General features: G+C 43.7%; 1 protein-coding gene across 26 annotated transcripts in view; it reads left to right on the top strand.

Moving 5' to 3' along the window:
- Positions 1–12,662, top strand: part of synrg (synergin, gamma) — a 45,951-nt gene extending 33,289 nt beyond the window's left edge. For 16 of the 26 annotated variants that reach the window (XM_090223598.1, XM_021587983.3, XM_090223592.1 and 13 more), the window contains 7 exons: positions 728–894; positions 1,119–1,172; positions 1,278–1,374; positions 2,524–2,672; positions 5,687–5,797; positions 10,167–10,199; positions 11,485–12,662. In XM_090223598.1, the coding sequence (XP_090079724.1) occupies positions 728–894; positions 1,119–1,172; positions 1,278–1,374; positions 2,524–2,672; positions 5,687–5,797; positions 10,167–10,199; positions 11,485–11,616 (743 nt within the window). In that variant the 3' untranslated portion in view covers positions 11,617–12,662. The remainder of the gene's footprint in view (positions 1–727; positions 895–1,118; positions 1,173–1,277; positions 1,375–2,523; positions 2,673–5,686; positions 5,798–10,166; positions 10,200–11,484) is intronic. The other 10 variants (XM_021587984.3, XM_090223597.1, XM_090223593.1 and 7 more) reach the window with 1 other exon arrangement.
- Positions 12,663–16,679: the final 4,017 nt, after the last annotated feature.

Genomic DNA, 16,679 nt, shown 5'->3' with positions numbered 1-16,679 from the left:
CATTTTTCACTGTCGTTTTCCAGTGTTACTTTTCATGCATAGTTCATTAGCTTTTTCTACCTCCAAAGTGATAAAAGCTAATTTGCCTCATTGATTTCTCTCCCAGTGTTAAATGTAATTAATTTTCAGTTGTTATTCCCCTGTCCTTATTGAATGGTTATCTGATCGGTGTGTGTGGTAGTGGGGGAATGTATTAGTGCTGTCATATTGTGGGGAAGATGATGCATGTCTCTGCAGGAGAAGATTACCTGGTTCTCACACACACACAGACTCAGACAGACAAAGCCCGTGTTGAATAGTTTGGGCTCAGCATGTGACTGTGTGTTTGTCTTTTTTCGTGTGCCTGTCTATTTTCGTGTTTGTGTGTATGTATATGTCCATTTTTTCTGTGTGTTTGAGCGAGTGAGCCCTCATTAATTATTCATACTTGCGTTGGGTGCCGTGGCGCTGTTTTGTACATAATTATCATTTGTTGTAAATGAAGTGTTTGTCGTCTGTGTCCTTGTCCGGAAGTAATTAGCCACAACAGAATATGAGCTTGGGTAAAAAGTCCCAATTATGCCATAGTAAACAAACAGGTGCATATCTGGAATTAGCCAACATCTCTGGGTTGGTATAAGTGACCATTTAAAAGGGCATTTGTATGTACTGTATGTATGCCAGACATTGCCTGTATATATTATTTATGTACGTATCAAGACACTCGCTACTCTTGTCCTTGCCTCAGGCTCCCACAAGCGTAGCCACAGTTTGGGGGAGAAGGAGATTGGGCGCTCGCCCCCCTCCCCGGCCCCGGAGCAGCCCTTCAGAGACCGCTCCAGCACCCTGAGTGAGAAGAAGCCTGCCCTGCCCGTCATCAGAGACAAGTACAAGGACCTGACTGGGGAGGTGGAGGTGAGACCCACACACAGTCACACTATCCCAGACATGTTAACTACATTTGCCAATTATCCAGATGCTCTGTGGAGGGTTTACATATTCAGTAGACATTGATTTCAGTAGCAAACCACAGAGGCTTTGGCCTTAATAACTTTGTTTTTTTGTATTTTTTAATGGAAATGTATAAATGTTTCTCATATATCTGAACTCATTCTAACAACTATTGCATGTTGTTTCAGGAGAGTGAGCGCTATGCATATGAGTGGCAGAGGTGTCTGGTGAGTGCTCTACAGGTAAGATATTGTACAGGAATGTTCCCCCTCTCCTTTTTTGCTATATCCGCACATGTGTTTGTGTGTGTAACCCTAACCCACTCTGCTGTCCGTCTCTGTCCCCAGGTCATCACTAAAGCCAACAACACCCTGAACAGCATCAGCAGCTCTACTGTTTGCACTGAGGTCATCCAGTCTGCTCAGGGCATGGAGTACCTGCTGGGTGAGACACACACACACCACACACCACACTGACAAACTCACAACACTGACACACATACATCACTGACACACACACCGACACCCGCCGACAGGGAGGTCCTGAGCTTTAAAAAGGCCCAACAGTCTTCAGCTAGAACCCCAAACACTGCCTGATCCCCTCTGGCAGATTTGTCCAGCACTACAGAGTTGACTGCGGATCCTTGTGGGGGCTTATCTTTGCTGGCCTGACAGACTGTGGATACTAGTGATGGCTTATCTTCGCTGGCCTGACAGACTGTGGATACTAGTGATGGCTTATCTTCGCTGGCCTGACAGACTGTGGATACTAGTGATGGCTTATCTTTGCTGGCCTGACACACTGTGGGTACTAGTGATGGCTTATCTTCGCTGGCCTGACACACTGTGGATACTAGTGATGGCTTATCTTTGCTGGCCTGACACACTGTGGGTACTAGTGATGGCTTATCTTCGCTGGCCTGACACACTGTGGATACTAGTGATGGCTTATCTGTGCTCGGCCTAACTGTGGATGCATCCCAAATGGCACCTTATTCATTTAGACTGGGCCCCATAGGGCTCTGGTCAAAGGTAGTGCACTTTGTAGGGAATAGGGTGTCATTTGGTACGCACAGACAAACAGACAGCGGTGTCTCTTTTTAATGAGCTGTGAGATTGGTACAGGCACACATACCATTGTGAGGGGCTGAGAACAGAACACAGTGTACCACCACTGCTGTGAGTCTTCTTCCAAAAACACACCATTATAAAACTCTGAGCTGTCCCCCTTTCAACGGAGAACAACAACTCTGTCAATCACCGTTCCATGTTAACCCTTAGAGAGAGCGTAGTGTTACAGCCAACATTATGTCAGGTTGATCCAGCTTCAGAGGGCTATTTTAATATGTTTGCTGCTGTTATACTCCAGGTATTTCTCATGGCACTGCCAAAAGTCTAATGATACAACTTCAGAGCATGTTTCAACATAGGGGACTGTAGACCTGTTAGCTGTTTTCCTGGAAACGTTTTTTTATTGTCCCTGTTGTATTTCTCACTGTCTAACCTTGGCTGATGTTGGAGCTGGCTGTGGGAAAGAACAGGGTGCAGGTGTGTTAAGGTTGTGTGTTAACGTCGAAGTGTGTTTATGTGGCAGGTGTGGTGGAGGTGTACCGCGTGACCAAGCGTGTGGAGCTGGGTATCAAGGCCACAGCCGTGTGTTCTGAGAAGTTGCAGCAGCTGCTGAAGGACATCAGCCGCGTCTGGAACAACCTCATGGGCTTCATGTCCCTGGCCAACCTGGCGGTAAGAAACACAGTCAACACACACACACACACACACACACACAGACCTCCCTTCCTCCAATGCAGTGGGTTAGGCTACACATAGACCTGAGAAATTGACACTTAATTGTAACTAACTGCTTTGTCTAGAAAATGTTCCTGATGAAATGTTGAGTGGATTACCATTGACTCATGCAAAGTAGGATTGTCAATGAAACCTTGATTGTGTGACAGTGTACTAAACCAAGCCCTATGGTGGTACTTGTTAGTGTGTGTAGCTGTGTGGATGGGGAGTGTAGAGCAGTCTGTTGTAGGCTGTAGTGATGTGTGGAGAACAGAGGCAGTGAGATTCAGTTGACAGTTCACTGCCTCAGTCAGCCTCACAAAGAACATTGCTTCTCAAATGCCAGCAGATAAAACAGACTGGCCATCTCCTGACTCGAGATAATGTCAGTACAGAAAGAGAGAGAATTAGTGAAGCAAAGAGGAAGAGGGACAGGGGAAGGTAGAGGGAGACGGAGTGAGTGAGTAGTAATCTGAGTTATCTCAGACCGTAGACCCACAGCTGCTTTCTGATTCTGCAGGCTCTGCCCTCAGAGAGAGAGAGAGAGAGAGGAGCTGTCTGGGCACACTCACCTGTTCACACAGCTCTGCTGCCAACAGACTAATGGACTGTATTTCATTTCATTTCCCAGATTAAAGACACATTTCTACTTCAGTTTATTAAGCTGGTTAATGAATAAATGAAAAGAGAAATGTGTATTCCTTAGAGCAGTGTTCTGCCAAGGCAGCAGCTCCTCTTCCTGGGGTCCAGCAAAATGAAGGCAGTTATGCGATTTTAAAAATATTACACATGAAGTGTGTGCCCTCAGGCCACCACTCTACTACCACATACAGTGGGGCAAAAAAGTATTTAGTCAGCCACCAATTGTGCAAGTTCTCCCACTTAAAAAGATGAGAGAGGCCTGTAATTTTCATCATAGGTACACTTCAACTATGACAGACAAAATTAGAGAAAAAATCCAGAAAATTACATTGTAAGATTTTTTATTAATTTATTTGCAAATTATGGTGGAAAATAAATATTTGGTCACCTACAAACAAGCAAGATTTCTGGCTCTCACAGACCTGTAACTTCTTCTTTAAGAGGCTCCTCTGTCCTCCACTCGTTACCTGTATTAATGGCACCTGTTTGAACTTGTTATCAGTATAAAAGACACCTGTCCACAACCTCAAACAGTCACACTCCAAACTCCACTATGGCCAAGACCAAAGAGCTGTCAAAGGACACCAGAAACAAAATTGTAGACCTGCACCAGGCTGGGAAGACTGAATCTGCAATAGGTAAGCAGCTTGGTTTGAAGAAATCAACTGTGGGAGCAATTATTAGGAAATGGAAGACATACAAGACCACTGATAATCTCCCTCGATCTGGGGCTCCACGCAAGATCTCACCCCGTGGGGTCAAAATGATCACAAGAATGGTGAGCAAAAATCCCAGAACCACACGGGGGGACCTAGTGAATGACCTGCAGAGAGCTGGGACCAAAGTAACAAAGCCTACCATCAGTAACACACTACGTCGCCAGGGACTCAAATCCTGCAGTGCCAGACGTGTCCCCCTGCTTAAGCCAGTACATGTCCAGGCCCATCTGAAGTTTGCTAGAGAGCATTTGGATGATCCAGAAGAAGATTGGGAGAATGTCATATGGTCAGATGAAACCAAAATATAACTTTTTGGTAAAAACTCAACTCGTCGTGTTTGGAGGCCAAAGAATTCCATCCAAAGAACACCATACCTACTGTGAAGCATGGGGGTGGAAACATCATGCTTTGGGGCTGTTTTCCTGCAAAGGGACCAGGACTGATCCGTGTAAAGGAATGAATGAATGAATGAATGGGGCTATGTATTGTGAGATTTTGAGTGAAAACTTACTTCCATCAGCAAGGGCATTGAAGATGAAACGTGGCTGGTTCTTTCAGCATGACAATGATCCCAAACACACCGCCCGGGCAACGAAGGAGTGGCTTCGTAAGAAGCATTTCAAGGTCGTGGAGTGGCCTAGCCAGTCTCCAGATCTCAACCCCATAGAAAATCTTTGGAGGGAGTTGAATGTCCGTGTTGCCCTGCAACTGCCCCAAAACATCACTGCTCTAGAGGAGATCTGCATGGAGGAATTGGCCAAAATACCAGCAACAGTGTGTGAAAACCTTGTGAAGACTTACAGAAAACGTTTGACCTCTGTCATTGCCAACAAAGGGTATATAACAAAGTATTGAGATAAACTTTTGTTATTGACCAAATCTTATTTTCCACCATGATTTTCTGGATTTTTTTTTCATAGTTTAAGTGTACCTATGATGAAAATTACAGGCCTCTCTCATCTTTTTAAGTGGGAGAACTTGCACAATTGGTGGCTGACTAAATACTTTTTTGCCCCACTGTATCTACAACACAAAATCCATGTGTACTGTGGTCTGTATCCAGGTATAAACCGGGTCGTTCGCGCCCTGAACACGTTGCGCCCTGATGCGTTGTGCCGTGCCTAAGAACAGCCCTTAGCCATGACATATTGGCCATATACCACACCCCCTCGGGCCTTATTGCTTAAATAACTTGTTTTTTAAATGTAAATTGGTTGGCACCCGACTAAAATCCTTGCACATATGGTACATTTCCTCAAATTTCAACCATAGATCCCTCATTTCATGCAGTGTTTTGTGAAGTAACAAATGGTTCTTGATGTGAGGCATAGCAACATAGTGTGCCCTACAGCAGATTCCTATGATCAGGTGATCAATCTGACACCAACCTGTGTGTGTGTCTCAATCACAAATATAGGCTTACAGTACGTGGCCTCCAGATTGCAGGCCTGCCTAAAGCAAAAAAAAATGGCTCTGTTATTCAGCTGTCCTTAAGTGTCCATGCATACAAAGACCTTTGAAATGTTTTGAATCCTTCTTGAATGTAATTTGATTTGTGGATTCAAATAAAGTATTTAAAATGTGTGTGCATCTGTGTGTTTCTCTGTACAGCCTGATGAGAGCTCGCTGGACTTCTCCTCCTGTATCCTGAGACACGGCATCAAGAACGCCAAAGAGCTGGCCTGTGGGGTGTGCCTGCTCAACGTGGACTCACGCAGCAAGGTCTGCACACACTCATGTACAGACACACACTTGTGTCAAGTCAACACATATACTGTAAACATACACTAATTCTCAGTCAACACACAATCACGATTGCCAACCAACACACCCTCAATCCCTCAACAGATGGACCCAACAACTGTTGAAACATTTGATTACAAATATGTTCCAACACATTTCTCAAGTTGAATAAACCATGAATCATTTTGCCAGTTGTTTTTAAACTAGTGGATGACGCATAATAACTAATAATAACTAAATGATCATTTCTTTGACTTTGAACATTTTGCAGAGCAAAGAAGAGACAACTATTGGATGTCTGTTTAAAAGAGTATGATGCAGTGAACTGTCAACTGAATCTCACTTCAGTCTCTCCTACTGGGGGCCTGGGGGCCAAATTCGCCACTGACAGACAGGCGATGGGGTGCCAAAATGACTTTTTTCTTCTCACAGCCCCCTCCCTTCACACTGTCTGCATCCCAAATGGCACCCTATTCCCAATGGGCCCTGGTCAAATGTAGTGCACTGTTTAGAGAATAGAGTGCCATTTGAGACGTTACCAGTGCCGACAGCTGCAGCACTGTGTTCATGCACAGACGCAGCACTGTGTTCATGCACAGACGCAGCACTGTGTTCATGCACAGACGCAGCACTGTGTTCATGCACAGACGCAGCACTGTGTTCATGCACAGACGCAGCACTGTGTTCATGCACAGACGCAGCACTGTGCTCATGCACAGACGCAGCACTGTGCTCATGCACAGACGCAGCACTGTGCTCATGCACAGACGCAGCACTGTGCTCATGCACAGACGCAGCACTGTGCTCATGCACAGACGCAGCACTGTGCTCATGCACAGACGCAGCACTGTGCTCATGCACAGACGCAGCACTGTGCTCATGCACAGACGCAGCACTGTGCTCATGCACAGACGCATTAGAAATGACCAGGCTATCCTATTACACCAAATTCCACTCCACAATAATTTCAGGTCATCTTCATTTCTGAGTCCTATTCGAGATGATGATAACTGTTAAGATGATAACTCTGCTGGAAGGGAGAGAAGGAGAAAAACTTGCTTTGGCAATGTTAACACATGTTTCCCATGCCAATAAAGCCCTTGAATTGAATTGAATTGAAAAAGAGGGAGGTAAAAATAGAGTTAGAGGAGACAGACGGGATAAGAGTAAAGTTGTACTTTTGGCACCTCTGGTTGGGCTGAGGGAATTGTTGGTAGGTTTCTGGAGGGTCATGCCTTCATCTGACGGCCACCTTTCACTTCACCTCTTACCAGCTACTAACAGCAAGTCTATGCCATACGCATCAATATCTGTGTGTTCTAACTACTCATCTCATCATTTGAGTTCTACTATGGCTTAAAATGTGTTTATTGTAACACTTTCTTTTCCACTTGTCAAAACCTGATCATCAGTAACTAGGTGTCAAATTGGGGACCATTTATAATATAGTTTGACTGTACGGTCTGCAGGGCAAGATTGCTTTGATTGTTTCTTGCGTTGTTCCCCTGCATCATTTAGCCAGATAGATTGAGGAGGCGAGGCAGAGGGAGGATGGCTGAGAGGGATGTGACTCTGGAGTCTGGACTGAGTTTAGACAGCAGATGTGGCTCACAGCCTCACGCATCAGACCAGGCAGGAGCCGGGAGCTTAGGTGCTAAGAAATCTGCTGAGGGTTAGGGTATTTCTCTCTCTCTGCCTGCCTGTCTGTCTGTCTGTCTGTCTAATGCAATTTCTCTCTATCATTCTGTTTCTCTATCTTATCTTTCTCACACACTCTGTGCTTTTCTCGCTCTCTCGTGTGGAGTGAGTCAGGCTAAATAATAGTTGTTGTTTTTTTGTATTCCCCTGACATCAGATGAATAACTCACCTTTTAATTACATTTTTGTCTAGAGGAGCATTCGTAAGAAAGCATAAAAGCTAAACACAGAATAGCATCCCCTCTGAGAATAATGAAATCACAGAAAGCATTTTAATACAGAAGCCGATAATACTATTGTCCTTCAGAGTACAGGTAGGTTCTGTCTGTCTACCAACTAGAGATAGGCATGTGGTGGTGATGGCATCACTGGCATAATATTATGATGGGCACCATTGAGAGACTGGAGCTAGGTTGTTGGTCTTTGATACTGCTGACTCGGGTCTGGGTTTTATCTTATCCATTGGAGGCCTGTCTCCATGTTCTTCGTCCAATCATCCTCATATGTTGAGTCAGGGATGGGCAACAGCTACACATGTAGCCTGTTAGCTAAAACCCAGACTGGTCTGCTAAGTCATGTTTGACGTCATGGCATGACAAAGGGGTTGGCTAAAGCACATAAATATACTATATATACAAAAGTATGTGGACACCCCTTCAAATGAGTGGATTTGGCTATTTCAGCCACACGTTGCTGACAGGTGTATAAAATTGAGCACACATCCATGCAATCTCCATAGACAAACATTGGCAGTTGAATGACCTTACTGAAGAACTCAGACTTTCAATATGGCACCGTCATAGGATGCCACCTATCCAACTAGTCAGTTCATCAAATTTCTGCGCTGCTAGAGCTGCCCTGGTCAACTGTAAGTGGCGTTATTGTGAGGTAGAAACATCTAGTAACAACGGCTAGGCCGTGAAGTGGTAGGCCACACAAGCTCATAGAATGGGAGCGCCCCAGTGCTGGAGCTCGTAGCGTGTAAAAAATCGTCTCTCCTCGGTTGCAACACTCACTACTAAGTTCTAAACTGCCTCTGGAAGCAACGTCAGCACAAGAACTGTTCGTCAGGATATCATGAAATAGGTTTCCATGGCCAAGCAGCTGCACACAAGCCAAAGATCACCATGCACAATGCAAAGCGTAGGCTGGAGTGGACTCTGGAGGAGTGGAAACGCGGTTTCTGGAGTGATGAATCATGCTTCACCGTTTGGCTGGCCGACGGACTAATCTGGATTTGGCGGATGTCAGGAGAATGCTACCTGCCCCAATGCGTAGTGCCAACTGTAAAGTTTGGTGGGCGAGGAATAATGGTCTGGGGCTGTTTTTCATGGTTCGGTCTAGGCCCCTTAGTTCCAGTGAAGGGAATCTTAACACTACAGCATACAATGACATTCTAGACAATTCTGTGCTTCCAACTTTGTGGCAACAGTTTGGGGAAGGCCCTTTTCTGTTTCATCATGACAATGCCTCCGAGCACAAAGCGAAGTCCATACAGAAATGGTTTGTCGAGATCGATGTGGAAGAACTTGACTGGCCTGCACAGAGCCCTGACCTCAACCCCATCGAACACCTTTGGGATGACTGTGAGCCAGGCCTAATCGCCCAACATCAGTGCCGACCTCACTAATACTCTTGTGGCTGGATGGAAGCAAGTCCCCGCAGAAATGTTCCAACATCTAGTTGAAAGCCTTCACAGAAGAGTAGAGACTGTTATAGCAGCAAAGGGAGGACCAACTTCATATTAATGCCCATGATTTTGGAATGAGATGTTTGACGAGTAGGTGTCCACATACTTTTGGACATGTAGTGTATCTGCTATCAGGCTAAGCAACCGATAGCATCTGGATCTAAACATAGTTTGTTACTTGGGCTCCCGAGTGGCACAGCTGTCTAAGGCACTGCATCTCAGTGCAAGAGGCGTCACTACAGTCCCTGGTTCGAATCCAGATTCTATCATATCCGGCCGCGATTGGGAGTCCCATAGGCCGTCGTTGTAAATAAGAATTTGTTCTTAACTGACTGCCGAGTTAAATAAAGGTTAAATAAATACATGAAAAATAAACTTGGAGACTGCAGCAAGCTATAAAACTCTGTGATCGTTTGAGTTTAATGAAGTATTGCTATTTTCTCCCAATAATAAATGCTAATGAGTGTAATTATTCCTAAAAGTAGAAGTGACGTTTTTTTCAGAATAATAATTTATGCAGCATGTTGCATTATTATTCATAAATGTCAGATTCTGAAATATCTCAAGGATTTGAAGTGATCTTTTAGTTTAATTTGGTTATGGCTTTCTCTGGAAAAGGCCGATAACATTAAATGAAGTTTACTTGGCAGTGGGTGCCTAATTCAATGGGTTTGCAGACTGCACAGTATTTCTCTCAAATCTATTGCAGAGTCTGGAATCCTGCTTCAAAGATGCCCATCCCTGTTTGATGTTTATTGGAAAATGAGATGGATGATCGTAGGGTGGTACTTTAGATTCTTTCACTTTGGGGCTCTTGGAATGTTCTGGAGACGGGTTGCTTTTTCTGTTCCTTTGGTTACGTTCATACTGACGGACTCAGTTACTGTACAGTTTCACTTTGCTTACTCAGGACAATGCATGAAACCAGAAAAATGCTGACACCTCTTGTGCTACTTACAGGCACTGGCTAAAGACCATGACAAGAGGTTAAGGGTAAGGGTATGCTTCACTTATTTTCGCCTCTTAAGCAGCAGTAGACTGTAGCCTCCACCTTTATGCATGATGCCCCTCGCATTAACAGGTGGTGTTTCTAGTCTGTAGCCCTATAGCACCATGAGCAGCACTGTCGTCTTGGTTTCCTAATGGAGGGTCATTAACCTTTAGATTACAGTTAGAATTAACACCTAGGATTAATCATGCTGACCTTTCATTTTGGTTTTATTCTACCATCCAATGGTCTAACTCTTCCAAGCATATCCTCTCTCCAGCACTTTCTACTTCTGTTATGTCTCTCCCATATTACATGTCTGTTGGCACAATCATGTTTGATGGGTAAATTGCACATAATCCCGGTTATGCAGGCAAGGACTGGGGAGGGAGAGGGGGTGGGATTGAAGAAGAGAGAGGAGAAGGAGACAAGGGGTTATGCCTTTGTGTTCTGTTTTTACCCACTCCCTCTCCAACAGACCAGGCTTTGGCAGGCGGGCTAAATAAAGGTTGTAGGAAAGAAGTTGGATGAGGCAGATGAAACGAGAATACGTTGTGAAACCTGAGTGTGTGTCAGAGTATGTGAGAAAGGCAACAGATGTGCGCAGCATAGTAAATGTACTGTAAATGGTTTGTGAGCATGTGGACAGGTATGAGTATACTATAATGTGTGTGTGTGTGTTCCCAGGTTGTTGTATATGCAGTCTGTCTGTGGGAGGATATGATTCACCACATTCTCTTTCATGCTTTAGCTCGGAAATTTCATCAGGGATGCAAACTCTTAAACTGCACAACACCAACATTAGCATCTCCTCCTTATCACCAACCTGGGCTCAGCTAACTAAATGCAAGCTCACATAACAGCTCTCTGTCCCTCTCAGTTCACTCAATTTTCTCAACGGCTATATTCAGATGTTATGTGGGAGTGCCATTCAGCTATCTCGATAGATTCAACTAACTGTCAGGAGATCGAGCAATGAGCAACACTCTTATTGATCAGTAGACCGAGCATTGTGCCAAACATGAGTCATATTTTTTCAAAGGGTCAGTTTTTGTTGACCTCTTGTTTGTGTGCCACAGTGGAGATATGCAGGTTAAGCTGCCCACAAATCCCTGCTTCTAGCGTTACTCTCATAGATGAATTATTTAGTTCCTGTTGATTTATCTCTACCACTGCTTTCTATTTGTTAGCCAGAGCTCCTGCCAGGTTCATCTGTTTATTAACTATTCAGTTGAACCTTGTTGTCCTAACCATCACCCCCATTTCGCCCTTATTTGACCCTTCCGCCAGGCTTTCAACTCAGAGACAGACAACTTCAAGCTGCTGTACGGGGGCCACCAGTACCACGCCAGCTGTGCCAATTTTTGGATTAACTGCGTGGAGCCCAAACCACCGGGCCTCATTCTGCCCGACCTGCTCTGAGTGCTGGACACCATTGCCATGGCAACGGGCGCCGAGTAATCAACACCGACGAGGTTCAGCAGCCGGGTTCTCCCTGCACACCGCACAGCCTCTCACCTTGGGCTGCGAGCGCAGAGATCAGAGCGAGAGAGACCTCAGAAGTCACTGGAATTCTCTTATTTATTAGCCTTCTATTCTCTCCTTTTCCTTCTCTCTCTGAGGGAGTCTCCATGCTCTTTGCAGTGGTGAAGAAGTGCAAATCTGCTAGTTTGTACAAATTCAAGGCTTGACACAGTAAAGCCTATTCTGTATCATAATGTATTGTACAATTGTACTTTATTAATGGTGTCATTGCTACTTTTTTCCTTTGTCTGGTCTCATATACAGTATAATGCAATATAAGTTACAGGAAGCCTTTTAGCATTGATGTTTGTGACTTCTTTGGCAGGCTTGATTTATTTCAGCAAACAGTATTCAGATAGTTAACCAATGTTGTGCTATGTTAACCCAATGGAGGTCTAGTCCCTATGTCAGCAGGAGAAAATGTGGACAGTTATATGAATATGATTGTGGGTCTCTCAACACTTTCTGTAATGCACTCTTTCTGTTCTCAACAAGTCCATACCAAACTATTAAAACTGCAATATACTAACATTGAAGACTGAAGGAACATGGAGACAGACTGAGATATAAAGCGATCTGTTGTTTGCCTTGATGTCACTTGATTACACTGCTGGTACTGAATCACTTTGATGGTCGGGTCTCTAAAAGCATAGTCCATGGCTGTTAACATTTTAATTTATATTTACCATTTTAAGTATGTGTGACATTGACTGCTTTTTAATGTCTTTGTATTGTTTGATAAGGACTGCTTTATCTAAATTAATGTTCATGTGCTGTTTTGAACGTTTTTGTGACATTGGGACTTGAAAGGGAGTCTTGACTCTTAAAGATTGTTGGCTGTAGGTTTTGTTTTTCTGTCTTGCTGTGCCAGTGTATATATACTCCCTCTGATGATGGGGATGTGATGATATTTACATAAATAATACATTGATGCATAAATTCAATACTTTTCATGGTCATTGATCAATTAATGTATTACCTGGAAGCCTATTACCATACTAATCAATTTACAGAGTATTACACAATTCGGCCGAATTGTTTTTTGTTACTAATCTTTTCTGATATAATTGAGAAGGTTGGTTTGAATGTCAACATGAATCCTGAAGGCATTCTATTGTCCCAATATCACCAGTCGTTTAATCTGGACCAATTATGTTCAGAGTCTATTGCAGCAATATATAAGCAGTACTTCTAAAATGCCAAATGGATTGAGATTCTCACCTTTTCTATTTCACTCAGTAGCACGCTTTTTCTGAGACCAGAGAGACTTCATCTCTATCACTTTGTGACCAAATGAAATACACTGCTCAAAAAAATAAAGGGAACACTAAAATAACACATCCTAGATCTGAATGAATGAAATATTCTTATTAAATACTTTTTTCTTTACATAGTTGAATGTGCTGACAACAAAATCACAAAAATGATCAATGGAAATCAAATTTATCAACCCATGGAGGTCTGGATTTGGAGTCACACTCAAAATTAAAGTGGAAAACCACACTACAGGCTGATCCAACTTTGATGTAATGTCCTTAAAACAAGTCAAAATGAGGCTCAGTAGTGTGTGTGGCCTCCACGTGCCTGTATGACCTCCCTACAACGCCTGGGCATGCTCCTGATGAGGTGGCGGATGGTCTCCTGAGGGATCTCCTCCCAGACCTGGACTAAAGCATCCGCCAACTCCTGGACAGTCTGTGGTGCAACGTGGCGTTGGTAGATGGAGCGAGACATGATGTCCCAGATGTGCTCAATTGGATTCAGGTCTGGGGAACAGGCGGGCCAGTCCATAGCATCAATGCCTTCCTCTTGCAGGAACTGCTGACACACTCCAGCCACATGAGGTCTAGCATTGTCTTGCATTAGGAGGAACCCAGGGCCAACCGCACCAGCATATGTTCTCACAAGGGGTCTGAGGATCTCATCTCGGTACCTAATGGCAGTCAGGCTACCTCTGGCGAGCACATGGAGGGCTGTGCGGCCCCCCAAAGAAATGCCACCCCACACTATGACTGACCCACCGTCAAACCGGTTATGCTGGAGGATGTTGCAGGCAGCAGAACGTTCTCCACGGCGTCTCCAGACTCTGTCACGTCTGTCACATGTGCTCAGTGTGAACCTGCTTTCATCTGTGAAGAGCACAGGGCTCCAGTGGCGAATTTGCCAATCTTGGTGTTCTCTGGCAAATGCCAAACGTCCTGCACGGTGTGTCCACCTGTGGACGTCGGGCCCTCATACCACCCTCATGGAGTCTTTCTGACCATTTGAGCAGACACATGCACATTTGTGGCCTGCTGGAGGTCATTTTGCAGGGCTCTGGCAGTGCTCCTCCTTGCACAAAGGTGGAGGTAGCGGTCCTGCTGCTGGGTTGTTGCCCTCCTACGGGCTCCTCCACGTCTCCTGATGTATTGGCCTGTCTCCTGGTAGCGCCTCCATGCTCTGGACACTACGCTGACAGACACAGCAAACCTTGCCACAGCTCGCATTGATGTGCCATCCTGGATGAGCTGCACTACCTGAGCCACTTGTGTGGGTTGTAGACTCCGTCTCATGCTACCACTAGAGTGAAAGCACCACCAGCATTCAAAGGTGACCAAAACATCAGCCAAGAAGCATAGGAACTGAGAAGTGGTCTGTGGTCACCACCTGCAGAACCACTCCTTTATTGGGGGTGTCTTGCTAATTGCCTATAATTTCCACCTGTTGTCTATTCCATTTGCACAACCGCATGTGAAATGTATTGTCAATCAGTGTTGCTTCCTAAGTGGACAGTTTGATTTCACAGAAGTGTGATTGACTTGGAGTTACATTGTGTTGTTTAAGTGTTCCCTTTATTTTTTTGAGCAGTGTACATTATCATCAGACAAGCCTGCTGGGCCATTGCTGGAGGACAGCGCGCTAAAACAATCAAATGAAAAAGATGCCTACAGTGGCACCATGTATGGAACCAGTCTCATTATCATTCTGTCTCGTGTGTCCAGGACAGGTGTGTGTGTGTGTTCTCCAACATACATTTTATCTCTCACCATTCCCTAATTGAACATCCTGCTGAAAATGAATTCCTCTCTCTGTCGTGTCCTCTACTCACTGTGAGCTGTTGGATTACAGAAAATTACAAATCAATTATTGAATAATAAGGCTGTGTAAATTTGAAATGCATATCCACCCGTCTCTCCCCATGTCCTGTCTTCATGCCTAGTATTGTCTGCTGGGCTGTGCCTCAGAGGATCACCTCGGGAGAATGGGAGTGCTACCCTACTGTGTTGACTGCTATTCTTCAGCCTCAGGCTCTTTCATATTTTCTGCCCATTGTCAGTCACCTGATATAAATAATTGCCTTTATCGTTAATTCTCTAGCGAGTATTTTTATTACTTTGATGTCCCTAGATAATTTTTGTTGTCTTTGTAATCCTATTGGCCATAAAAGCTAGTGTTCACAGCCTAATCTGGGTGTAATTTAGACTAAGCTGTAGTTTTGCAGATGTTCAAAGGCTTGAGGCATAAAGGGCTTGAGATCTGTGAATATTTTCACTTGAGTGTCCAAGATCTTGTACTTTGAAATGAATGATTTGAAACCCCTGTTCAGTTGACCAAGTCTGGTCAAATATGGGTATTTGAAGAAAGCACGGACAAGATTTGTCATATCTCCTATAGACACTTTCAATTGTTCAGTTTAACTATAACAAGATGGAACTATTAGAATTCCTTACTATGTATTAATCATTCATTTATTATAAATGTTTTCTTTCAAATAGATAGCAGTATTCAGCATCTATGTCCTTTCTATAGTTGGAACCAGACAACCCAGTGAGTTCATTCTAAAAGGGAATGGATAGAGGAGTGAAAGGCAGTCTCGAAGAGAGGCTAGAATCACAGTCAAACGCTGACTGATAAAGAATGACTTTATCCAACCCTGCTTAAATTGAATTACTTAGTCTCTCTCTCGATTGAACTTCAATCTTTAACTATATGACTATGGAGAAGGAGCAAGAATTCTTTGATCGGTTCCCGAAACATCCATGATTGTCGTTGTACCAAATGGTTTTGGAATGAACACACAGAGAGTGTTTCGTAATGGACAAATATATCCAATCAAATTGTATTTGTCACAGTGCTTTGATGATGCTTGAGCTATTCCTCACCCATCACATTCTGTCTCAATTTTTTTTATTGACTTTCAATTTCAAATGCACATGAACTCAGTCTATCATTCATACAATACACTCTCTCTCTCTCTTCCTCTTCCTCTTCCACCATTTTTTCCTCCACAACGCCCACTTGCCACAGCAATTGATTACTGTGCCCAGGCATTGATTAAGTGTTAATATTCATCGCTAACAGCACCGTTGCCATTGGTGATGGTTACCAAGGTTACTGTAGTTTTAATTCACTGTCAAGGTATTGTCACACAAAGTGACCCCTTTTAGATCATGTCCCTTTTAGGCAGTCTTCTCTTATGCCATCAATGGTGTGACAAGCGTGATTATTATTTGTCCGAATATTGTGGCTATGCTCTCGTCTGTACCTGGTTAGTAAATAGAAAAGCATGATATATACCAGGAAAAAAACAGTATAAGCTGCTTTAATTAAAATGAATTAAAACACTAAATCGAATTATACAGATGTAGGATCTTAATTTGATCACTATTTTGAGAATTTACTTGCACAGCAGGAAATGCAAACTTGTCGTGAAATCAAGGTTTTAAAAGGCTTCTAGAGTTTGTAATTTACACTAACATTTGACACTTGATGTTCCCTAACGTAAATATCAACCTCTACAAAAAATATCCATGAATTGTAATGCACATAATTAATTAATTCACATTTCCTGCTGTAACAAACTGTCTCAAATTAAGATTCTACATCTGTAGTGTTCAGGGCATCAATTCAAGTTCAAGGTTGATGGAATAGGAACGCTTTCCTTTTTTACAGAGAGGCGATGCAACATAACATAACTACTA

The sequence above is a fragment of the Oncorhynchus mykiss genome, chromosome 27 (assembly GCF_057628025.1).
Source record: "Oncorhynchus mykiss isolate SJ-2025 chromosome 27, ASM5762802v1, whole genome shotgun sequence".
Taxonomy (NCBI): Eukaryota; Metazoa; Chordata; class Actinopteri; order Salmoniformes; family Salmonidae; genus Oncorhynchus; species Oncorhynchus mykiss.
The sequence above is the reverse complement of the archived record's forward strand: the minus strand, read 5'-3'. Positions and strand labels throughout refer to the sequence as shown.